The 26,547-nt window shown below is 40.2% G+C and overlaps 1 protein-coding gene across 5 annotated transcripts; it reads left to right on the forward strand.

The window, feature by feature from the left end:
- Positions 1-8: 8 nt before the first annotated feature.
- Positions 9-25,866, forward strand: usp19 (ubiquitin specific peptidase 19). 5 transcript variants are annotated; one of them, XR_010543912.1, is made up of 27 exons: positions 9-350; positions 1,278-1,604; positions 5,641-5,772; positions 5,894-6,030; positions 6,505-6,999; positions 7,201-7,537; positions 7,631-7,787; positions 9,113-9,184; positions 9,274-9,389; positions 10,653-10,876; positions 10,997-11,186; positions 12,850-12,983; positions 13,074-13,232; positions 13,492-13,602; positions 13,720-13,830; positions 13,907-14,008; positions 16,536-16,676; positions 16,769-16,887; positions 16,971-17,114; positions 17,323-17,660; positions 18,093-18,206; positions 18,299-18,515; positions 18,614-18,766; positions 18,891-19,057; positions 19,128-19,303; positions 21,499-24,391; positions 24,755-24,891. XR_010543912.1 is itself a non-coding variant. In XM_065285986.1 (26 exons), the coding sequence occupies exons 2-26, from the start codon at positions 1,442-1,444 to the stop codon at positions 24,893-24,895; spliced, it is 4,350 nt and encodes a 1,449-aa protein (XP_065142058.1). In that variant the 5' UTR covers positions 11-350; positions 1,278-1,441; the 3' UTR covers positions 24,896-25,866. The 5 variants fall into 5 exon arrangements, 2 of the variants coding, with proteins under 2 accessions (XP_065142058.1, XP_065142059.1); XR_010543913.1 differs by having other exon boundaries at positions 10,659-10,876; XM_065285986.1 differs by lacking the exon at positions 21,499-24,391 and having other exon boundaries at positions 11-350; positions 24,755-25,866.
- Positions 25,867-26,547: the final 681 nt, after the last annotated feature.

Consider the following 26,547-nt stretch of genomic DNA (forward strand, 5'->3'; position numbering starts at 1 on the left):
AGGCAGGTTGGCTTGATCGCCGTCTGAACTCGGTTTGTTTTTGTTCTCCAAGAAAGTGCTAGTCATTGAGAGCATTGGGTAGGCTCATCAAGTGGAGGAGTAGCGTCGTTTTCTTTGTTTCTATTCCCAGTGGATCGGTTTTTGGTTAAGCACTGCAAAATGGGCCCAGGCTAGGAACCTTCTGGAAATAAGGAATTTAGTTTTAAGGAGAGCGCTAATGCGGCTCCGGGGCTGTCGGCGGCCCGTTGCCCTGTCTGAAGCCTGGGGCTGAATTAAGCCGCAGTCGCCGCTAACGGAGAGAAAGCACACGCGCCGCAACTCCTCGATACAACAAAGCAACGACAAACAACGTAAGATTTCATTAAAACTGCAGTTGTCATTTCTCAGATATCACACAAAGCGTCTTTGCCTCCAACATATGCATACTTCCGACAACGCCGCACTATCCGACCTTGCGGTAAAGTGCTCCGGCTCAGTAGCGCGTGCTGTATGATTAGCCCTCGCGCGTGCAACTCCCGTTGTAGTTGGTGAGGTTTTGCGATTTCTTTTGATCTAAAGTGGGCAAATAGCTTATTACAGAGCCAAGTGATATTAAGAAAGAATATCATTTGGCACCGGTGTAACGTTAATGAACCAATGGGGAGAACTAGAGAGTGAAACAAAAGTCAGTCAGGCTAAGCTAGTTGGGTTAGCAGCCGCGGATTTAGCGAGTTCCGTTGTTGCCGTCCTTTCATATGACAACTGAGAACATAAATATTAAAGACTTCCTTGACAATATTTTGTTTATACTATGTGATGGAAATTATCTTTGTTGTGTGTAAGGCAGAGAGTGTCACCACAGGAACAGCAAACGGCATCGGAGTCCACTAACGTTACAAGCCATTTAAAAAGCCATAAAGTAATGAAATTAAAGATTGATTTTTTACAAAGCAATGATTATTTATTAGTCGGAAGACACAATTTTAATGGTAAACCTCTGTGGTCAAAAAAGCTTGAGAAAGCACACAGGATTTTTTCTTAACGTAAACCTAAGTTACATTTTAGGTCACTGATCAAGTTTACCATGGTCATGATTCATCATGTTGTTATCCTGATAATATAATTGATATTTTTTACCCTTTTATTTAATTCGTAAATGTAATCTTGTTATCATTTCACACCAGTTATATCTGACTTAAAATTGATTTCGTATTTAATGTGTGTCGCATTTGTTAATCTAAACCATTTTTTGTCATTCAACCAAATTACATGCATCATGGTTCTCTTTTTGTTTACAGTCTCCCTCTGATTCTCTTTTGGGAGTACTCTCACTTAAAACGCCGCCAAGATAGCTGGACCGGGCAGGAAACGTCACAGCTCAGATCCAGACCCCTGTGGAAGCAGCTCCGGGAGTGGGAGCGAGGTGGGTGACGGCCGACCCGTCAGTGGAAAGTGGCTCAAGATGGCCAGCAGCAGTACAGGACCCAATGAATCCGGCCGTAGACGAGGTCAGAGAGGACCCGACGACATGGCCAGCACCAGCAGGAAGAAGCAGAAGGACAGAGTTAATCAGGAGAGCAGGGAGGCCAAGAGGACAGCCTCAACCACCACAGAGACTAAAAAAGGTAAAGAGAGGGCAGTGTTCTTATCCATTGTTTGGATACACTCATAGATAGTGATGCACTGAAATGAAAAGTCTGGGCAGAAATAATCAAAGTTATTTGAAAGTAACACCAAAACTCGATAATCAGTTACTGACGAGATATATTTGATAGCCTGTTGCATTTTAGAGGACCTGAACTTGACTTTAAAAAAAAGGTGCAAGTCAAAGTGCGTGATATGCGATGCAAGAGACACATTAAAACATGATCATAGGCAGTGGTGGTCGGATCACACAGAATTGGTGTCGCTGTGTAGCACAGTGATAACGGCTGCAGTGAAAATAAAATCTCAGAAGCGGAGCACCATTTATTTTTGGCTATTTTTCTGGCATCATCAGTCATTTTTGGTTGCCGAAATTTCGGTGCATCCCTACTTATAAACTAGGTCTGAATCTGTTGATCTCATTTGGCTTTTTACTTCAGTTGGTTTTATCGCTTATCTTTTCTCCTTTTAAAGGATTAGTCCATTTTCTTAAAAAAAAATCCAGATATTTACTCACCACCATGTCATCCAAAATGTTGATGTCTTTCTTTGTTCAGTCAAGAAGAAATTATGTTTTTATTTTTGAGTAAAACATTAACGTTCATTTTCAAAACTGTACTACTCTCCGAGTGGTTTGTGGTGTTCGTTGATGATTAAAAACAAATATATTGGCGCAATGTATGATTTCAATCCATGTTATTTGCTATAGTGGATCTATTTTTTCAGATACCTCACAACCGCGTATATACTTCCGCTCTATATTTGAGTCTGAAGCGTTAGCACACTTCCGACCACTTGATGGCGACAACCACTTTGCCATACAAGTACGCTCGGTGTCTAGCGTCACAATCGAGCTCAACTTCAAACCTAAAGCTGGTCACTGAGCCATCAAATATGGGAAAAATTTCTTCTGAGAGAAACCGAGCGAAAAAACTACAACCACATGTTAAACAGACCCTTTTCTGTTTCCCGGCGGCGGAGTGATATATCAGCGAGCAATGAGTCTTCCAAGAGAAGTCAATGGAATTTTACAAAAACTTGTTTTTAATTATCAACAAACACCACAAACCACTCGGTGAGTAGCACAGTTTTGAAAATTAACGTTAAGTGTTGTTTTAATGACATGTTTGTGCATGGTCATTGACTTCCATTCTGAAGCAGTCAAGAGACGCTTCTAAACGAGTCAAAAAGTCAAGACACGACCCACTGTCAAAATTTCTGTGTCCATCACTGTAGTTCATCCAAAACAAATCAGAAATGAGATTGATACCAAAGAAACCGAAAATTCTTGGACCAGCATCATATGTCCAAATTTCAGTCAAAACCGTTCTAGTTCATCATAAACAATCTGAAAACAGGGCTTTAAGTGTAAAATACCGAACTTGTCCTTAAAAGACACTAAGGGCGCACTCATACTATCCAAACCAAACCATGCCTCAGCGGGGTTGTCCCCCCTCCCTACTCCCCCAGACGCACACACTCACACTGTACTTTAATCGATCTGAGCTTGGGCGCGCTTTCGTTATTAGGATGTGACTGTTTTGAACAAAGCAGGAAGTAAAGCGCTCTCTTAACACTGGAACCCATTGTAATGTTAATGTGAAGTCTGTGTTTTTTATTTGGAGTCATTTTTTGCGCACACAGCCCTCTCACATGCCATCATATTGCTTAGTTGATCTGTCACATGCGCAGCTCGGACATTCACGTAACCCTGCTGCGCACAGTCAGAAGGTTATTACGGAGGCAGGTGAAGATGAGTGTTCGTGCAATTGACGTCTCTCCTTTTGAGCCCAAGTGAACTGTGCACCGGCCGGCTTGCAGATTAACCAAACCGTGCCCGGTACAGAGCGATCGCACTAGTCAAACGAACCAGGCTTTGGGGGTCAAACGTGCCCGAGCGCAATTTGGTTTGGATAATGTGAGTGCGCCCTAAAGTGTTGTGTAAGACTGGGATGGTGTCAGTCCGTAAGGTGATGTCAAAGTGTACGTGAAACTGTATGTGGCACAATGTGAACAAGACCTCCACACTTTGCTATTCAGTGTTAATTGGCAACGTGTCAAACCTGTAAGTTTATGTAGCCGAGCCCTAGACTGTTCTGAAATTTCTGCAATAAGAAAGTGGTTTAATGGTATGCTGTACGTCTGGTTTTTATTTAGGCGATCATTTCTGGTAATCATTAATCAAATTTTTGTCTTTAAATGGAGGAACTGATAAGTAATAAAAGTAAAATAAAGTGGAAATATAGATAATATACTGTGTTTGTGTTTAAGAGTTTGTGCAGATATTCATTCCTCAACAATAGCCAAATTGACTTTTAGGCTTTGTGTCATTATTATTATTTCAGTTCTCACAGAAGGGTGGTTGAAATTTTACATTGTTGTTGACAGTATTGAGTTTGTTTATATGTAAAAAAGCAGATATCTATCAAAAATCAGCTAATTTTAGAAACCTGTTTTCATGTGTTTGCATGCAAATCGATAAACTGGCTATGAAGAAAAGTGCGTCTAGGCCACCTAGTCATATAAAAAGCTGGCAGGACATATGAGCTTCTCTTTGCGACAATCCAAAAGTCTGGAAAAAATGAATGGGCTTTCTGTGTAACATAAAAAGAATAATATTAACACAAAACATAACTTATAATACTAAGACATTGACAAGAATTTTTTTTCTGATAAATACACTTTTATTTAATAAAGGTTTTAATTGTTTATTTTAGAATATCCATCTATTATATGCAGACTCGCAATGACTCTTGGGATATCCTCGGCTGTGAAGTAAACATTCGTTCTATCCTTAACAGCGCGGAGAAATGAGGACGCATTTTGAGGCTTCATTCTAAGCATCCTTTGAATTGGGACGGCCTTACTAGCCTCAAGTCGCGCTGCCGTGATGCAATCGGTCTTAAAATACGTCCTTAGAAGGTCGCAGCCTTTGAATTGGGACACAGCCCTCGTGTCCTGCTAACTTCCGTTTTGGCCTACAAAAAGAAGTCATCCTACGGTGCGCTCTTTAACAGAAAATGACATAGGTACCTGTTTTGTGTGGTGATGTTTTTAATGAAAGATACCTAATATATGCTGAAACGTGATTACTAGGGTGGCAAGTCTACATGAATGCTTTATTTGCGTAGTCTCCGTGTTTGCCAGTCAGTGTTGTGCCCCGTCTGCTGGGCGTGTTATGCCTCTGCAGTGCTTTGCTGAGTGCTGAACTGTTGTAATCTAAACCTCTGGTTCAGTAATGAAGGGCTTTTTCAAGGTCAGTAATGTGGCTCTGCCTTGCACATGCTTGGGAAGACTTCACTCCGGCTGACACTCCTCACACCACACAGAGTATTCCTCACACTTAATTTTTTTCCCAACTACCGGTGGATCCTTTTTTTATTGTCCTATCCTAGTTTTGTGCATCTTCTCTGTGAGCTTAGAAGGTGAAAAGTGCAGTGGGTCCCAGGGCATGCAGGGGATTCTCATGGGATACAGAGTAGAGATTACATCACATGGAATAGGAGCTCGACTCTGGGGCGCGTTGGCTTCATTATGACCTTTAAGAAGGTCCGTGTGAGAGTAGGGACTGGACTACTGGACTGTCATTTGATTCTAAAGCATGATCCATAGATATAAACAAGCTCTCGTTCCCGCTCTCTGCCTTTTCTGGCTCTTTCCTGTACTCTCTCGGACCTTCTTACTAACATGCATGTAAATGCAAATCTAAGCCAAACCCAGGACCACAGCTAAGGGATTCCTTGCTTAATGCACTTGTTTAAGATGAGGGGAGTTTATGCTGTATCTGGATGTCTGGTTATGTAGCGTAAGGGTTATCATGATATCAGGTAATGTTTTTGAAAATTCATTGTGGTTTTTTTTTAGTTATGCCAGACCTAATTTTATTTATTTATTATATTTAATCAGCTACAATTTGATCCTTGTGAGTGCCTGACATAATAAAGATGACCTATTTATGCTGAATATAAAGAAGATTTTGTTTTTTTTGACGGCAAATGTCTGTTCATTTGTCTGCAGATTTGTTGCTGGACTGGAAGCAGAGCGCATACGATGTGATCGTCAGACTTAACTGTGGAGATGCTGGGGTGCTAAAAGTCGAGGATATCGACTCTGCCTTCACCGATACCACTTGCCACATCCGCCTGCCAGGTAAGAGGAGCGTGTGTGTGCTTGTGTATATATCCATGTTATGAAACCCATGTTTTGTTATTGTATGCCATCTCCGGTTTATAATGTTGGCGTGTGCTGTGGTCTTTGTGCATTTTCTCAGATGGTCGTGAATGGAGCTGTCGTCTTCATGAGGAGATTGAGGCCTCCTGCACTAAATTGCTCTTTAAAGAAAAAGCTAACGTTCTGCAGCTTGTCATGCACAAGAAGATCCCCCTCAACATCTGGCCCACCCTCGCTGTAAGAACACCTGCTGACCCTGCTGTCATTATAATAAATGCAACTTGTCATATATTCAGACAAGCATAAACTGAATCAGTATATATTTGTACTAAAGTCTTTACTGAGCCCAGTCTGTTTCAATTGTGCAGACCTTTCAACTAACCAAACGGAACAAGTGTACCAGACACAGTGGTGTCGTCAGGGGGACTTTGGGGGCTTAAACCCCTAGTGATTTGTTAAAAACCCTTTTAAGGAATGAAAACGTTTAAGGTTAAAACAAAAAAATCTAATATTTCGGCTAACTGTTTCATGATGTCTTGCAAAGTTATCGAGGTCGAATGTTGTTTTTTTACACTTTTTTGGGGTCTGCCATCTGCGCAGAATCCAGAAATGTGAATCCGCACATCCGGTTTGCTTAGTGGAAACATTATGCTTGTGTGTTTGCGTGATCATATTTGTTTCAGAGTTTTGATTATGTTCTCCTTTACACAGAGCAAAAAAGATACCGCGCCAGTGGACACCCTTCGAGAGAACGGAAGCACCCACCAACAGTCGACCACAGGGGTTTCACAAAAATCTGTTGAAACAGAGAAAACACCTGCCTTGACCTCTGTTGAGCAGAAACGGGTAAAACAAGACCGAGGGTTGAAACGAGGGATGAAGGGCAAACAGGTAGAGAATGCAGGTGCGAAAGCAGCTGAGCTTAAATCAAACAATAAAACGGACCCAAACAATGAGCCCAGTGCAAAGCGCACCACACAACTCTCCAAAAACACAAAGGAGCCCCCTGTCGTGTCCTGTGTAGAAAAAGAGCCTCAATCCAAACCAGCAGTCAATGGCAAGCCACAGGCACCAGCTATTAACAATGCTGCCGCTTCATGTAGTAATGCTAAAGACAGTAGTGCTCAACCACAGGGCAAAGGTCAAGGGTGCCAGGCGTCACAAAAGGAGAAAGTGATGGATAGGAGGTCAAAAAGCAATGTTCAGGTGAGAAACTACTGATCATCTGCCATATAATAACTTGTATTTATTGCTCTGTGTGCAATTGCAGTTGTAATGATGAGCAGTTCTCATACTCTGAAATTTTCTGACTTCATTAAATTTTACTCGCCCATATTTTTAAATCGGTAAAAAGGGGATTGGTAGGAAAAAGTCTCTCACTTCCTGTTGCCATTGTTGTTTTTATAGGTTGAGGCAGATGCTAGCAAAACTGCTTCCTCAGCGTGTGAGCCAAAGGTGTCACAACAGGAGAGTTCCTCCCCTCTTGTAAGTATGCACGCTTCTTGTGACACAAATGCTGAAAAAACAACATCAGTCCAGGCAGAAAACAAAGAGGAGGAAAAAAAGCCACAAGTAGATGCCCAGGATCCTGAAAAGCTTCCGTCTCCTAATTTGGGATCTAGAGAGCCTTTCTCAACAACTGCCACCAAAAGAGAGGCATCGCCTCAGAAGACTTGCACAGAGGAAAAGAGAGACAAGTCTAAAGAAGAGCCACATGTAGGAAACCAAGAGGAGTGCATAGAAGGTCAGTACAGAGTGTTTGTGGGTTTCCTGTACGTGTTTTACATCAGTACCAATTGATGTGTATCTTTCTTACTCTTGACTAATATGTGTTAAGGTCCAGAGCCGATGGTGAACTTGACGTTTGTAAAGAATGACTCGTATGAAAAAGGGACAGATCTGATGGTTGTTAATGTCTACATGAAAGAAATTTGCAGAGAGACGTCCAGGGTGCTGTTCAGGGAACAAGATTTCACTCTTATCTTCCAGACCAGGTGAGAAAGCCTACTAGGCATATGAGGAGTCAAATTACATTGCAAATTACTACCTGTTTACATCTGGTATTAAGATGCGTTTTGGTTGATCGTTTTTTTGGTCAAGTGGGCAATGCGGGTGTAAAAAGAGTCTGAGAGGTTTTGCTTTTATGGGTTATACACTTATGCCACAAAAGACCACCTACTCTCCACCTATTGATATAATGTGTAATGTACCGAGCAAATTGCTACTGACGTTTAGCAAAAACCCACAGTGTTTCATTGATGAAACTAAAGCAGCTGCTCTCCACCTCTTTCATTACTGTTTCATTTTGTGACAAAGTTTATTTCATCAATTAAAATATCTGAGAAAGCCTTTACGTATACATGTAAAAAACATTGTGCAGCATGTTTACTAAAAACACAAATAGGGGGACTCTCTCATAATATTAGTGGATGTCATTGTCAACTTAAAGGGACATTCCACTTTTTTGAAAATATGCTCATTTTCCAGCTCCTCTAGGGTTAAAAATTTAATTTTAACCGTATTGGAATCCATTCAGCTGATCTCCGGGTCTGGCGGAACCACTTTTAGCGTTGGTTAGCATAATCCATTGAATCTGATTAGACCATTAGCATCCAGTTTTAGCATGCTAAAATAACCAAAGAGTTCTGATACTTGCTGCTGTAACATGGCTGCAGGAGGTGCAATAATATAACGCAGTAGCCGAAAATAGTCCCCTTGGTTACTTTCAATAGCAGGGGACTATTTTCAAGCACTCCATAATATCATTGCACCTCCTGCAGCCATGTTACATCAGCAAAGTCCTTGATTATTACGCCAGAATGAGAGTATAGTTCCTAGCCATATCTGCCTAGAAAATCTAAGTTTTAATTTTCCGGTGGTCTTAGTACACAATGTAACTATGTAGAATGTAAAAATAGGAAAAATATCAAAACTCTTTGGGGTTTTTTTAGCGCAACTAATAGACTAATCAGATTCAATAAATTATGCTAAGCTATGCTAAAAGTGTTAACGCCAGACTTGGAGTTCAGCCAAATGGATTCCAAAACGGTAAAAATCAAATGTTTAACTCTAGGGGATCTGGAAAATGAACTTATTTTCAAAAAAAGTGGAGTGTCTCTTTAAACCCGTAATTTCTCTCGCTTGCATTTTAGAAACTTGCCCATAGACCCCCCCAAAAAAGTAATCAGGACAGAAGCTGTTGAAAGTGGACAAAAGAGACGCTTTCGAACACTGACTCCGATCAGCCAAACATATCTTAATACCAGGTGTAAAGGTGCTCTTAAGTTTCTTCTCTTTACTGTTCAAACACTTTTCACAGCGATCCCAATTTTTTGCGCCTTCATCCGGATTGTGGACCAAACACTGTCTTCAAATGGCAGGTTAAACTCAGGTACGATTTTTGGATGGCATTCTTAATATTCGTTGACCTTAAGTGTGCATTTCTTAAGGTTTGTTCTATCCCATCTGCTGATGTTTTAGGAATCTAATCCATCCGGATCAGTCCAGCTACGCCTTCACCCCGTCCCGTATCGACATCACTCTAAAGAAGAGACACAGTCAGCGCTGGGGAGGTCTGGAGGCTCCTGCCACACAAGGTCTGCTGCCTGAATTCTATTTGCTTCTGGGCAACCCTATAAAAACACACACGCTCATGTTGCAGATAATTTATACTCATTCAGTTTGTTTACATTGGTCACCTAAGCAAATCACAATGAACAGATGCTTCTGTATAAAGTCACATCTAAAAAGGATGTCCGTGACTAAGCTTTGGCTTACGTAGGTTTTGTTCCTTTCAAAGAGCTATGAGTCTAACTGGTATGTTTAAAGTGAAATTAAGTAACATTTTGTAATTTACAGTACATACCATCAAGTTGTTCCAAACCTGAATACATTTCTTTGTTCTACTGAAGACAAAGGAAGATATTTTGAAACATGTTAATAACAAACAGATTTGGGGCACATTTACTTCCAAAGTGTTATTTTTTCTACAATGAAAGTCAGTGGTGCCCTAGATCTGCTTGGTTACAAATATTCCTCAAAATATCTCCCTCTGTATTCAACAGAACAAAGAAATTTATACAAGTTTGGAACAACTTATTTTTCCGTGAACTATCCCTTTAATAGGGAGCATACATGAGACTGAAAATTTGGATTGTGTTTGTTTACATATTGAAATGAGGGCACCAGGGGTGTATTCCAGAAGCGGGGTTAACTTACCCTCAGTGAAACATTGACCCTGAATGGTTGATTAACCTAAAACCTGCTTACCCTGATCATGTCGGTTCTGGGTTCTAGAGTTAATGCGCAGACGCGGGCAATACACGAAGACGTTTTCGACACAACCAGCTTTCTGGAATACTACCCCCCCACCCCGGTTATAAGGTGGAAAGTAACTACAGGGACTAACCCAGTAACTCAATATGTGTAAAACAAGGTCAAGCCAAATGTGCTAGTGTGTCCCTGTCTTGGTGCCAAGCCACCCGACCCAAGATGCTCTACATGGCCCTCTCTCAAACTCAGCTGCCAATTTAGGATCATTGTGATTTAGTAGTGCTGTTCATGTGCAATTATACCGATATTGAGTCAGTATTATCCTGCTTTTTTTAATGAAGCAAGACAACTAAAGTGGAAACTTTCATGTGACAAGAACCAACCGACTGTTGCGTTTACCCTGCATTTTAGATGCGAAATGTGAACCGCCCCTAAAGCAGCTTGCCTATCGATTCATCATTACTTGATTTTTATATTGATTATGTCATATCATATACATTATAATTATGAATAAATCATCCTACTCTTCAGTAACCTTTAGCTGTGACCTTTGGCTGCTAACCACAAGCTCCGTTGTCTTGTTTAAGGTGCAGTGGGGGGCGCCAAAGTTGCTGTGCCCTCCAGCCCTTCCTCACTTGAAAAGAGTCAGCCAGGAAGCAGCCAGCATGCACTTCCTGCTAAAGAAGATCCTCGAGTAGGAGAAGAAAAAGCCAAACCTCCTCGAGGCACAGAGGACAAAGGTCTGGATAGTGTGTCTCCTCGCTCAGTCTCTGAACACATGCCCCTCAAACAGGAACCAACTGTTACCACGGTAATAAGAGAAAAGGCAGCGCATCATTTTGTTTTTGGTGCATGTGACGATCCAGTGTTTGCAAGAGCCTATACTTGGCCTCAGATGTGTTGGTTACTACCTCTTTTTGCCGGTCCACAGCCCAAGCCCACCTGCATGGTGCAGCCCATGACTCACACTCCTGCAGGCAGCGAGAGAGCTGAAGAGGTGGAGGAGAAGAAGGTGTGTCTACCCGGCTTCACAGGATTGGTTAATCTGGGAAACACCTGCTTTATGAACAGTGTGATTCAGTCCCTGTCAAACACACGGGAGCTCAGGGATTATTTCCATGGTAAGGGGCATTTTATTGCTTTTCTTATAACTAGGGATGCACCGAAATGAAAATTCTTGGCCGAAAATGAGGAAACCAAGGCCGAGAAACCAAAACACCGAAATAAATGATTATGCCAATTATTAGTACAAATGCATTTATGGCTATCACTGTGTACTAACTTTACTAAGGGTGTGTGACAGATCACAAAACTCACGGTTCAGATCACATTACAGTTTTTGAGGCACGGATCGGATTATTTTTCAGATCAGCAAAAAGGGGGTGGGGAAAATCTAATAACAAATAAAGAAATTACAAACATTTATAAAAAAGAACAAAGCTGCACATTAATAAGGGCTAACATTAGCATTAGGTACAGAAATCGAATTAACTCTTTCCCCGCCATTGACGAGATATCTCGTCAATTAAGAGAAAACGCTTCCCCGCAAATGACGAGATTTTCCGTCTTTCCGCCCTTCCGTAACTTTTTAAACCCGGAAGTATTGCCCTATGGCAAGCTGCTGCATGTCCGTGTCTGTTTTAAAGATCGCTCTGAATGGGATCTCTATGAAAAGTCCGTCATAAAAATTTAATTATCTCTGCTTTTTGCTCAAAATATGGTGTTTTTGCAAAAAACTACCCATATTCAAAAGCTGATTGCAAAAGAACCACTAAAGGTAGGATGAAACGTTTTTTTTTGTTTGAAGGCAGAGGGTCTGTTCTTTCATTTGGTATTTGTATGTTTATATATTTAAAGAAGAACATTTTCTGGAAGGCATTAAACTTTGGTGAAAATCATGAAAAACGCTGGCGCTGGCTGGCAACTTTTTTGAAAAACGCTGGCGGTGAAAGAGTTAAATGAGTCATAACACTGTCTTTATTGTATAAATTAAATATTTTATTATTTTTAGAGCTATTGGTCTCTTTGTTAGACTTAAGTAGGTTAATTGAGGTTACTGTCTCTTTAAATAAGCAGAGACTGGTTTATGACTGTAATCTATACATACACTTAAGACATAAACAAATGTTTTTATTAGAAAAAGAATACTTTGGAGATAATTTTGTTTATATGTGCCCTGTCAAGAACAGAAAGATTTTACGTTCGCTTGTTTGCGTCTCACTCGTGTGTGCACTATTCAGGGCACTTAAACGCGCGTGCACACAGAGAACGAAGGCGAATCCCAAACAGCGCAGCATAAAAATGTTACGTTGTTTTACATTGCTTTATTCGGCACATGTATGTTAATGGACTATACATTATGAGACACATTTGCGCAACTCTCTCTAAAGTTTACACATCAAGAGTTCTGATCTTTGAAGGGCGTACTCACTGTGATGATCACTTCTGGACCGGACACAACCGCATGTGCCTCTGTGCGTACTTTAGCGCCTTTTTGCGGTTAAATACATCCACACCGCATACTGTACATGTTGCTTCAGACAAGCACGTGCAGGTCGCGGTTTCTGTTTGCGTCATCACAACATTTCGGCCGTATTGTTTCGGTGATAAAAGTCTAAAAATAAAATTTTCGGTGGCCGAATATTCGGTGCATCCCTACTTATAAAGGCATGCCTAGTTAGTATACATTGTTTTACTTGTATCCTTTATGGATTTGCGGTTTGATAAATCAAAATGAAAATGGAGATGATGTCAAGTAATTTACTTTTTGTGATGTTGTTTCAGATCGGGGATTTGAATCTGAGATCAACTGTAGTAACCCATTGGGCACGGGTGGTCGATTAGCCATTGGCTTTGCTGTTCTGCTTCGAGCTCTGTGGAAGGGCACTCACCATGCCTTTCAGCCTTCCAAATTAAAGGTATTAATAAGAAAAAAACCTTCTAGTTTTCCTTAATGTGATGAGTTTCGTAATGCCTGACTCTCTTTTCATTCGAATTTGTCTTCACAGGCTATAGTTGCCAGTAAGGCCAGTCAGTTTACAGGTTACGCACAGCATGATGCTCAGGAGTTCATGGCTTTCTTGCTGGATGGGCTGCATGAGGACTTGAACCGCATCCAGAACAAACCTTACACAGAGACCGTCGACTCAGACGGCCGGCAGGATGAAGTGAGCCTATTGCTTTTGCTTACAATCAAATGTAAAAGGTTTTAATTGAACTAAACTTTCTTACAATAAGTCGGCATTTCTTGCTTTTATTAAAGCACATGCTTCTGGGTACTCTGAATGGCTCTGGTAATTTTTTTTATGTAAATCAGCTGTTATGTGAGCAGGTATTTTGCAACAGGAAAATTTTCATTAACCTAGTAAGCTTTATTCTCATGGCTAATAAATCTCCCAAACGCTGTTCATGTTTATGGTTTTACAGGTTGTCGCAGAGGAGGCGTGGCAGAGGCATAAAATGAGGAACGATTCCTTTATTGTTGACCTCTTTCAGGGCCAGTACAAGTCAAAGCTGGTGTGCCCAGTTTGCTCTAAGGTAATTCAGTGCTTTTGAATTCATGTTTGTGAAATAAGACTGGATTTCTGTGCGTGTAGCTCTCAGAGGTTTGATTATAAGAGATGTGTCATCTGTTACTTCATCTTTCTTTTTTAGGTTTCTATAACATTTGATCCCTTCCTATACCTGCCTGTTCCCCTACCTCAAAAACAGAAGGTGCTGACTGTTTTCTATTTTTCTAAAGAGCCTCACAAGAAACCAATCAAGGTAAAACAACAACACAGCTTGCTGAAGTACCTTATCGAGTCCTTAAATGTTTTAGCTAATCTATTTGTTTGTGTAGTTTTTGGTCAGCGTGAGTAAGGAGAACTCAAACACAAGTGAAGTACTGGAGTCAATATCTCGCAGTGTGAGGATCAAACCAGAGAACCTGAGACTGGCAGAGGTATTATGATTTTTCTCTGAAGTCTGTTAGTCCTGCTCCTACAGGGTTTTTCCTGCATAGAGATTTTGGAGACGGACGTCTTAACCAAATTCCGTGCCGCCTCTGGCTCTTGACAGGTTTTTCTGTCATGTGTTTTTTTACGGAAAAAAATAAACAACAATCCTTGCACTCAGTGGATTATCATTTGTAAGTGCAGTTGCAGCCTTAAGCCGCAATGGTGGCGCTGTTTCATTTGTCAGCACAATAAGGTGCAGATTAACTTTACAAGAAGGACTGCAATTTATGGAGTTTCCTCCTGAGCTATATTTGGTGCTATATTTCGTGGGTGTTGTGCAGGTGAATCACTACAGACACAATCTGATGCAGTAGTGTTTCCTGCATGACATGTTCTGTTATTCAACATCGCAATCGTGTTCGCGTGTTTAACCATCAATGACTTGAAAACGAATGATTCTTTGAAGTCGATTCACTTTAATGAACAGTTGAAATGCCAAGTAAATTAATCAGAGCTAACAGAGGATGTGAGAGCTTTTCTCCAATGTTATTAAAAGGCACATGACATGTCGTATTTTACTGTTTTAATACTGTTGTCTGAGGTCTACTTATGATGTTCCGATGATTTTTACATCCAAAAACATCAAAAGCCATAAGTAAGCAGCTATTTTTTACCCTGGTTTAGAGGCTGACTTGAGAAGTGCTTGGTTTTGATGGGCGGGCCGCATTAACTCCCACTGCTATGATTGGATAACAGTTTTTCGTAGTCAAACTAGCTTTCAATACTCACTTAATCTCGTGTGTAAGAGTTTACTGTTGAGTTAGTGTCTTGCGAGTATTTTATCATAAACCCTTTCGATGCGTGTACAACACACACACATGTGTATTTTATCATAAACACTTTCCAGGCGTGTGCAACATGAGACAACGAACACATATTTTGGACTCACACGAAACACACGACACTCTGAAAACACAAACGCATTGCTTTTTAAACGTAGTCTCTCTTCAAATCCAGCATTAACCTGTAGATTGTTCCTCAAAGTTTTATCCAGTAAACACGGAGCAAATGTTATGCTTCTCTCAATGTGTCTCGATGAAAAACAATGGCACGCTTACGGTACGGTAACCTGGTCCAACCAGACTCTCGTACATTAATTTCATTTGTACAGAGAGTCTGGCCACGCTCCATTGCAAAGCGTTACTTCCGTTAAGGAGGGTCCTCTGTTGAAGTTTAAAACTATTGGATCTGCCCAGATTCACTCAGGATCTTCCATAGGCGATCGCTAACGTGTGGTCATGACGTATATCATGCACCGAAACCGGCTGGAAACAAGTCTGAATATTGAGACCAACAAAACTTAGCAAACCTGGTTCTTGCTTAACTTGTGTATATACGGCAGTTTTGCAACAACGGACCGAATAGCTTTTCTCACGTCTTTCTCCGCTGCCATTACTGAACTACAACTCAAACTGACGCACGACCTCAACGTCATCGTTCTTAGCCACCCCCCTCTGTTCGCTGATTGGACCTGCAGATTTTTGCAGGAGAAAACGAAACTCTACACAGCAGTCCCAGACGTAGTACTGAAGCGAAATGAAAATTAAACGGAAGCACGTAAGAGGGCGGAGCCAGGCTAACGGTACGGTGGCTCTACTCTCTACCCTAATGGGCGGGGCCCAAATGCTCTAAGCAGGCAAAGCAGAGAAAGGCGGGCTAACTTCGCTCCTTCTGACGACATAATGCGGCACATTGCTGAACGGCTCATCTGAACTGACTTTTTTCAAAGGCAGAGCAGAATACACAGGGCTCAGTTTACACCTATCACCGTTTTTAACCAATTTGGAGACATAAACAGGCTGGGGGAACTCATATTAATGTTAAAAAAACTCATAAAGTGAAATTTTCATGCCATGTGCCCTTTAAGACTTATTAGTAAGATTAGTAAGCAAATTATTTACGAATTGTTGACAAGTCACAAGTTTGTTTTTTTACTGACATGAGGTGATGCATTCATATAAAAACTGATTGAAACCAGAGATGCAAGTTTAACACAATTTAGCAATACTGTTATGTTTAAAATATATTTCATTACATTTTTAACAGCTTTGCTGATTTTTAACTGCAAATAAACTCTGCTACTATGTTGTTTTTAATTAATGTAATGTTTTATAAAATAAAGTTAACAATTGTCATTTTCTTTAATAAATTAATTATTAAACACTAAAAATATGTTAAGTGTAAAGTGTGTGGTTGAGCCATGGTACACATGCATGTGTGCATCAGAATACCTCCAGAAAAAAATCCTAAACCAGCTTGTACCTGTACCTCAGTTGGTAGAGCATTTAGCAGGTTGTGTGTTGGATACCCACAGGCCATATTTACTGATAAAATGTATATAGTTTGAAAACACTCTTAGTCACTCTGGGTACATTTGTATTGTAATTGTAATTTAAAAGGCAGAAACATGCATCAGTCAGCACTTACAGGAAGTTGAAGTTGTTCTGAATTATTTCCCTTGTCTTCCTTCAGGTGGTGAAAAACCGATTCCACAAGATCTTCTTACCATCTCACTCCTTAGACACAGTCTCACCTAGTGACCTGCTCTTCTGCTTCGAGGTGCTGTCAAAAGATCTGGCCAAAGAAAGAGTGGTGCTTCTAAAGGTCCAACAGGTACACCATTTTAAACTTATGCTTTGATGAATAATTCCTGTTCTGAGATTTAATTCACCATGCATTGATTGAGTCCATATGTTGATCTTCAGAGACCGCAGGTTCCTAGCATCACAATCACAAAGTGTGCTGGCTGCTCGAAGCCTCCGGCATCTGACGATGAGAAGCTCAGGCGCTGCACACGCTGCTACCGTGTGGGCTATTGCAATCAGTGAGTTGTTTTTTACACTAGCATAGTCTGTGAGATTGGGCATAGGTTTCAGTTAGGCTTTAGTGTTTTTTCTCTCATTACAGGGCATGTCAGAGGAACCACTGGCAAAATCACAAGACTCTGTGTCGGCCTAACATGGAGAATATTGGACTGCCGTTTATAATTAGTGTGCCCGAGTCCAGGCTGACTTACAGTCGCCTCACACAGCTTCTGGAAGGCTACTCTAGGTATAATAAATCTTGGTTGTGTATTTAGGGTCATGAATTTAGAAAATGATATAAAAAAAATGGTAGAATGATACGTTTAAGAATAGGGCTGCATGAGATGTCACATGCAATTTATTGTGCAGCCTTAGTTAAAAAGAAAAGTTTATGACCTTGCCTGGGGACTTATTGTCATCTTATGATCCATCACCATCTATATTTCTCCCTGCAGGTACTCTGTCAATGTTTTCCAGCCACCTTTCCAATCTGGTCGAACCTCCCCAGATGCTATTCTGTCCCATGTTGATCTTACATCCATGGCCAGCAGCGTCTCAGAGTGTCAGGAGCTGGATGAGGAGACTTCATCTGCTAAAGAAACTGAGAATGAAGTGGCGCAGAGTGCATCTGTAACACCCTCGCAAACAGAGACTGTGTCCAGGCTTCCCACGGCAGACGGGGACACCGTCTCCACATACACCAGGGACTCAGGCTGCTGTGAGCTCGCCACCAGCTCCCAAGATTCTGTGGCAGAAAAAGAAACGTCATGCGAAAAGGCTGTTAAACCGGAAGGTAAAAATTTTGAAAATATATTCTCTCGCTCCCTCCCTACCTCCCTCCCTCCATTTGGATAGATATAGGGATAAGGATAGAGGGATAGATGGATAGGGATAGAGAGTGCTGGATAGGGATTGAGGGATAGATGGATAGGGAAAGAGGGATAGGGATAGAGACATAGGGATAGAGACATAGGGATAGATGGATAGAGATAGATGGATAGGGATAGATGGAGATGATAGGGAGATAGATGGATAGGGATAGAGAGATAGATGGATAGGGATTTTAGGGATTGAGGGATAGATGGATCGATGGATAGGGATTGAGGGATGGGCATAGAGGGATGGGCATAGAGGGATGGGCATATATATGTGTACATATATATACACATTATAGCCTCTGTGCTTGTAACTGGTGGAATAATAGGCCATTTTGTTTCTTTGGCAGCTGTAGTAACCGGCTATCAGCAGCCATCTGAGTCCGGAAGTGGGAGCGCCTCTCAGTTCTACATCTCAATTTTGGATTCGAATCAAAAGGAGGACATAAAAGTTGAAGACAAAGGTCAGTCACCATTCATTTGGTCTGATTCTGTTTCATAGATGGTCTTCGTGGATGGATTTGTTTGCATTTGTACTGACTGGTGCCCCCTACAGGCGATGCAGTTCTGGAGTTGCCGGATGACTGCACGCTGGAGCTGGTGTGGAAGAACAATGAGCGCTTAAAGGAATATGTGCTGGTGCGATCTAAAGAGCTGGAGTTTGATGAGGACCCAGGCTCTGCTACGGAGACCGCCAGGGCGGGACACTTCACATTAGAGCAGTGCCTGAACCTCTTCACCAAACCTGAGGTGCTAGCCCCTGAGGAGGCCTGGTATGGACACACTCTTGCACTTGTCAATGTCAAGCTGTATTACACTTAAGTCTTAGTATGAGTTGAAATTAAATATTACAACTATTTCTGTGGTGCAGGTACTGTCCTAAGTGTCAACAACACAGGGAGGCATCTAAACAGTTGCTTTTGTGGCGTCTTCCTAACGTACTCATCATCCAGCTCAAGCGCTTCTCATTCAGGAGTTTCATTTGGAGGGACAAGATTAATGATATGGTCGATTTTCCTGTCAGGTACATTGACGTAGACTGGTGTGATATAACATAAGATTATCTTTTTTGAAACCTTTGTGTGTTATCCATGTTTTGACTGAGCCACAGTTGTGTGTTTGACTGTAAAGTTTTCTCTCCACTTTAGAAACCTGGACCTGAGTAAGTTCTGTATCGGTCATAAGGGTGACATCCAGCAGCCTCCTATCTACGACCTCTACGCTGTCATCAACCACTATGGGGGAATGATCGGAGGACACTACACGGCCTACGCTCGTCTCCCCAGCGACAAGAACAGCCAGCGCAGCGACGTCGGTACGTGTGAACCCCTCCAGCTCAACGGCAGCAAATAAAATATCTCACCCTGCATCCTGTACTGTTGCAGGTTGGCGTTTGTTTGATGACAGCACAGTGACAACGGTGGAAGAGAGTCAGGTGGTGACGCGTTACGCCTACGTGCTCTTCTACAGACGCAGAAACTCTCCTGTAGAGAGACCTTCTCGCTTGCTCGGGCCACTTGGTGCTGAATCCTCTGCTGCGACGGGTGGTGCTGCCAGTCAGGTCAGCTCAGTAACTTCTCATGTTACCTCAGCTTAATAGAAGATGAGGTTAATGTTGGTACTTATGCTATATAGACGTTCATAAATGTTGCAGAGGATTGTTGGGGTTATGTTACTGTTCAGTTGCTCTTTGTGACAAACATAGTTTTTTATTGAGGTGTTTAAAAACTGGTGTTTTCCAAGTGTGCACATCTGCTTAATACAATTTACTCAAATGTGAAACCCACCAAAGTCATTTATAGTGATTTGCATAACGTAAAGAACATTATGTGAAAAATATCCTTGATATCTTTAATATTAACTTAGTAAGGCCATGTCAAAGATTAAAGTACTATGTTATAACAATACAACACTTGAACAAAATGCACAGGAATTAAAGGGCTGTTTTAATATTGCAGTATAAATTAAATTTAAGAGGTCGTCTTTAAAGGGTTAGTTCACCCCAAAATGCCAATTTTATCATAAATCACTAACCCCTGTGTCATTCTAAACCACAAAGTCCTTCGATTGTTTTCAAAACAAATTTTTCGAAAACCGGGATGCTTGTGACTGCCCCATAGACTGCAGTTCGATTTACACAATCAAGAGCAGACAAGAATGAAAAAGGTACATTTTTAAATAACAATATAAATAATAATATGAAGCGACGAGAACACTTTTGTGCACAAAGAAAACAAAACAAAAGATTTTTTTTAACAATTTGCTCTCCTTGGTCCGTCAGTGCGTGTTCACAAGCAGACTTCTACACATGCTGCTGACATAGTTGCCAACGTTTTTTTTTGTTTTTTTCACGTTTTTATTTAAACCTTTATTCAAACATTGTAAACAATACTTACCGTATTTTCCTGACTATAAGTCGCGCCAAAGTATAAGTCGCATCAGTCAAAAATGCGTTTTAAAGAGGAAAAAACATATACAAGTCGCAGTGGACTATACGTCGTGTCTATTTAGAAAATGATTTCCCAATCCGAAGAATAGACATTTAATCTGGAAAGGCAAGTTTATTCAACTAAACAATAACACAGAACAGCAGGCTGAATAGGTGTCCGTACATGTTAAAGTAACATAAGCAGTTATTTACACCATACACAATAGCATAGAGAATATACCTGGGAGACTAAATTAACATGACAAGCCAAATCAAGTTCAAAAAGGTCACAAAGTCATTACGCATCACTGAATCCATTGAATTACATAAATACAGGAGCAGCATAGAGTAGACTCTCGCGGCTGTAGACGGTAATGGTCTCTATTGGTTCATATGAAATAATTTTGATGTATAAGTGGCACCTGACCCGCCAAACTATAAAAAAGTTTGACTTATAGTCCGGAAAATACGGTAAACCGCCTGTATAAATTTCTACGTCAGCAGGTCACGTCAGCAGCATGCGTAGGGTAAAAGATTTATGATAACATTGTAATTTTGGGGTGAACTTTAATAAAATATCAGTTAATGGAAAATCATCTAATCTCTGGAACTGTCATATATTTTGGGGTATATATTTTTCAATGGTGACGTGATCCATACATGAATGCATTCTGATCTCTGAATCATATTGACTTGGGGAAACAACTTACCTTAGAGTAAATGTCCTTCATCAGTGAATGCAGCTTCAATTCCAGCTTCTATTATTCAAGTTGCCAGTTTCACAGACAAGGCTTAAGGCTAGTCCCAGACTAAAATGAAAGTTTAAAGTGTCTTAAGTATAGTCTGTTTTTTGTGTACGCAAACGTACGTGCACAGTCGAATGCAGCCTCAATGCGTTGTTCATGTGCACATGTCTCCGCATGTAAAAGAAAGTGAAATCTGGAGCTACAAAAATGTACGATATATTTGGAAAATAATGTGTGTAACTTTAAACCACGTGAACACATTGTATTATACCAAATACACAAAATAACATTGTTTTTTAGCAATGAAATAGGTGCCCTTTACGCTAAGCCTAGTCTGTGAAACCAGACCAAGATGATGTCCATCATAATATAAAGATTAGCCTTTCATAGTCCATCTAGGCCATCCATTTAATTTGTTAATCTGCCTGCCCATCTGCCTGACTGGAGCATGAAATTGAAGCAGTCAGCTCTCAGATACTCACTGTATTGTTGTGGGGATTTGCTGTTCTGCGATGTACTGGTGGTGCTTTTTTGAGGCAAGGCCGTTTCCGAGAAGCTGACATAGGTTTCCGCCAATCGCAGGCGTCTCTGATATGGCAGGAACTGGAGGAGGATGAGGTGGGGCAGCGGGACGCCTCATTTCGAAGCCTGTTTCGCCCCGGTGTGCGTGGGAGAAGAGCCAGAGCAAGGACGAACAGAGAAGAGGAGGGCAGGGGAGGGATGTCTCGCCACAGACGAGACACCATTTCAGATTACACAGACTGTGACCGTATGAGATACTTCATCCTGGCAACTTTAGCAGCAATCCTAGCAGTGCTGTTAACCTTCATTTATCCTTTGTTTTCCAGGCCTTACCGGGGTTAAATGTACTTTTTACAATCATGACACAACAGCTAATGATGGTACTCTAAGTAGTGCAATCTCAGCAGTAACAAAAAGGTTACTTAAGTTAAATCTATATGTACATATTGTGCTGTTAGCCATCACTGAAATTAAACCTAACTCAGGTTATAACACAATACACAGCCTGATAGGTGATACTTACATTTTAAAAGAATGTATTCAATTTTAAAAACACTCAGGAAATGTCTTTTATGAATGTTTAACAGTAAGCAACATAAAGATTAACAAATAGCCAGATGGATAAACTTGATCTGTTCCTCTTATTTGTCCCAGCTGTTGATTCGTAATCGTTGTGTATCAGCCATATGTTTAAAACATAATGGCAGCATTTTAAACTATGATCACTTTTCCGTAGCTTTTTACTCTTATCTATAGGTGATGTCAGAGCTCAACTATTCCATCTGAATCAGTGCATGTTATTTTAAAGATAAATTCTTTAGAAAAAGGGGTCATTGTATAGCCAGGGTCGTCAATACTTCTACAGCATTTCTTATACATACCTTATCCTAGTTTTTGTTTATTTCAGCATTTACTTTTAGCATGTAAACATTTTTAAAAATCAAAAGTTGTAACTGTTACCATCAGTTAATGCACAATGAACTAACATCAACAAATGTATTGACAAGATTAATCAGTCCCCCCAGAAAAACGCGATTATGCGATCACATGATTCAACGCATAATCAGCCAAAGTCTGCATATTTATGCGGGGGCCGCATTTTTTTCAAATACGCCACACTTTCCCAGCATAAATTGCAGATTTCTGTGCGCAAAATATGCGGGGCTTGCATTTCATATTCCCTGCATTTTTGTAGCAAAAATCACATATATCTAGTTGAAAAATGTTGCATTTACTTCACAGAGGTGCAGCCGTGTCCCTTGTTGCCATGGGACATTATAAAGTGACCTGATTATGTGACGTGAACATCTTTTAAAAGCTGCAAACAGTTTTTGCAAGTTGCCGCATAAATATAATTGCATAAATATCCCGCATATTCCATCACATTTTTTAAGAAAACGTGCCGCAAGATCAAGGATTTTTTTTGCCCACAACAATCAAAAAATTGCGTTTTTATAGAAGGACTGATTAATAAATTCTGAAAAACTACATTGCACATTGTTAGTTCATGTTAGCTAATACATTTACTAATGTTAACAAATACAACTTTATTGTAAAGTGTGACCGTCTTAGTATTGACATTAAAATGTAATAACTTGCCGTCCCTTTGCTAGCGTTTTCCTATACTGATAAGAGCTGTGCGATAAATCGCATGCGATAGTCAGGTGCATCTCGTCAGTTCCTTAATTAGTAGTAAATCGACATTACCTGCTTTCAGATGAAGCAGCATTTACTACACAAAAGCCGCAGTTCCTCGACAAGCTGGGCCATATCGCAGGCCATACGTCCATATAATTAATGCAAAATTGCCCTGATTGTCAATAAACTAGGGCTCTGTGTAGTAAATTCCACCCCATCTGAAAGCAGGTGATGGCAATTTACTATTAATCAAGGAACCGGCTTTACTGACGAGTTGCGCATGACTATCGCATGTGATTTATTGTGCAGCCCTAATAATGATGATGTTCCCTAGGCTATATAGGCAGATAAACTGCTGTTAACTAATCAATCTCTATCATAGGTTTTATGCCACTATAAGGTAGTGGCTTAATTTTTCCCAGTGAAGGAAATGTAGTCAGACTCTAGTCTTTTATTTTTTCTTCATTTATATTTAAAATATTTTGGATTTATGTATTTTTGTGTGGACAAAACCAATTAGTGTGTTTGTTTGTTTTAATACTTAATAGTTTACCAGTTTGTCTGAAATGTTTAACTATGATTTGCTTTGTAGATTGATTTTTCATTTAATGGGGCTCAGTCCAGTACACTAATCTGTGAGTTTTTCTTCATTCTTCACTGTTGATCCAAAGTTTAGCTCTATATTCTGTAAATCAAGAGGCAATCCACATATTGTAAGATGAATGCTACTTGGGTTGGTGGGGATGTTGCCGTTCCAACAGTCTCAGGGATGCTGGTGGTCAATAATGGTTCATTAGGTTGGCTACACTATAAAGCCTGAATACATTTTGGCTTCTGTGAATGCCTCAGCTGATCTTAAACCACTTCTTTGGATACAGTGACAAAAATGCGAAACCAGCTTAATTAAGGTCACAAGTCCAAATTGTTTCAGGAGTATAATAATGGTTGTTTCTGATTTTTGTAGTGAATTCATGTAAGTGAACGAATTGTTACTGGTTCTGATTGGATGGTAAATCTTTTTGCAATCTTTGATTAAGGGCACCAGCACAATTTAAAGAATGTCATCACATGCCTGCTTGTGTATACATTATTTAAAGGGATAGTTCACCCAAAAAATGAAAATCCTGTTAATATTTACTCATCCTCACGTTGATCTAAACCTACATGGTACTAATCGACATTCATAGCAGGAAAAACAAATACTATGGAAGTCAATGGTTCCCTTCAACTGTGTGCTTATTATGATTTCTCAAAATATCTTTATTTGTGTTCAACAGAAAAAAAGAAATTCATACAGGTTTAGAACAACATGAGGGTGAGTAAATGGACAGAATTTTCATTTTTGGCCAAACTATATCTTTTTATTCAGTACTGTAACAGGTTTGGATTCGTTTTTTAAAAAATATATCAGTCCTAAAATGACAATGTTTATGTTATTTATTTAAGTCTGAGCAATAAATGAAACTGATAAGTCTATATGCTGCACACTTGTAAAGGTGCCTGTACCACAGCCTTCATAAATAAAAATTCAAGCTCACTCCCTGTCTTGATATCAGTTATTGGATTTTCTTATAAATTGTCACTCCTGGTGTGGATCGTTCATTATCAACAGATGGCATTCATGTCTCGTGGAAGATGTAGAAATGTTCTTGTTTTATAATGGTGGTTTATTTTACAGGCTTCTAGCCAGACTCTGTTTGGGACTGACCTGGACCCAGACGGATCCCCTTCATTGAGCTCGGACGTGACTTCTGACATGTTTGCACATTCTGGAGAATGCTCTGCCCCGTCCTACAGCAGCATGGAGGAGGTGGATTAAAACTTGACCTTAAAGCCTAGGACTGTGATGACCGATGGCCACCATTCGGGGAGCTTTGCTTCCTCAAAAAAAATCAAAGACGTTTTTGTTCACGGATCTAGCATGTTGCACTTTTTTAATTTGCAATTTGGACAAGTAAAGCTGTGCATACATTTCCGATACTAAGACTGTTTGAAAACCGCACATCATAAATGGGCTGTATGCACAGATGATGTACAAATAAGGTAAAGGATACGGTAAGATTAATATTTCTCAAACACAAAAATCAAACGAAAGTTTTCTTTTCATCATGCACAGATCTGTAGGGTTTTTTAAGATACATGTAAATGTTTTAACACCTAAGAATTACATCATTCACAATTTCACATGGTAGGTTTCTAATGTTTATCTTGCTTGTATTTACATGAGGTGTAACTTTGGAAAAACCCAACAATGAGCGCGAACAACATGATTTGTGTGAAAGCACAAAACGGCTTGTTTAAATGTTTTTTCACTGAGGTGTCACCTGGCCTGATGTTTTCCTCTGTTAGTGTCTTGAAGTGATTTGCAAAGTGAATGCAGTTGTAAACGTTATTATAATTGTGGATTAAGCAGATTGTTTAGGGTTTTTTCTGACACTCAGGCCATTAGTGAACTTGATGTCCCTTTTTTTCTTATTTAGACAATCCGGTGATTGATTTTCTTTTAACTCCATGGTAGACCTGTGGAAATGCATATATGTGAAGTGCAACAAAAGGCTTGATCGATTGAGGTGCATGCTGGCCTACAGTAGTCCTATAGTACTGTGTATTATATACCATCTCTACTTTTGTTTTTCTAGGTTTTGAGTGGATTGTCTTGTTACCCCATTCCTACTGTTTTTGTATTGGACTGCATAGTAAAACGGGAACTGGGGTTGATCGTAAGAATGCTGCTGTGAATAAAACAAATGGTTAATATAAATAAAAGCTTTTTTGCGTAACAACATTAAAGGTCATGGCTGTGTGTCCATATTTTGTTTTAAATCCAACATTTTAAAAAAATTAATCTGGAAACATTGAATGAACTAAGTTGTAAGACGAACGCATGAATGTGATATTACAATGAAAAAATATATTAATGGTAAAAAATTGGCTTCATTGTGCAAAATATAACCCTCTACTAATGCTTTATTTTTATACTTTAAACTCATTCATAATGTATTCAAAATACTCCATATTTAAACATTTTCTACAAATAAAACATTTGCAGTAACTTCAGACCCGTAGGTCGCGCTCTCACAACATTAGGGAGAAGGGGTTTTAACATTAAGTGGCATGGCATCTTACGCATAGAAGCCAGTGGCATGTGCCACTACGTTTTGTGACACTTCCGGTTTCAGGTGGCTCGTACCAGTGGCTTGTCGAGTGGCACTTCCGGTGTCCAGTGGCTCATACCACTTTTTAGTGGCTTGTCTACTGACACATGTCAGTAAAACTTAGGTTTGTTGGATTGAGGCATGTGGCACTGATAGTCACCGATCGATCATTACAGATCCGAGAGTAACTTACTTGTGCTGCTGCTATGTTCATTTAATTGTGACACAATGATTGTGTGTGTCCTTTTTGACTCTGTTGTTTCGGGTAACCGAATGCGTGAAATGCATCGAGAGCTAAATAGGACATCTTGATCGT

This window comes from Paramisgurnus dabryanus, chromosome 21, assembly GCF_030506205.2.
Source record: "Paramisgurnus dabryanus chromosome 21, PD_genome_1.1, whole genome shotgun sequence".
Lineage (NCBI taxonomy): Eukaryota > Metazoa > Chordata > Actinopteri > Cypriniformes > Cobitidae > Paramisgurnus > Paramisgurnus dabryanus.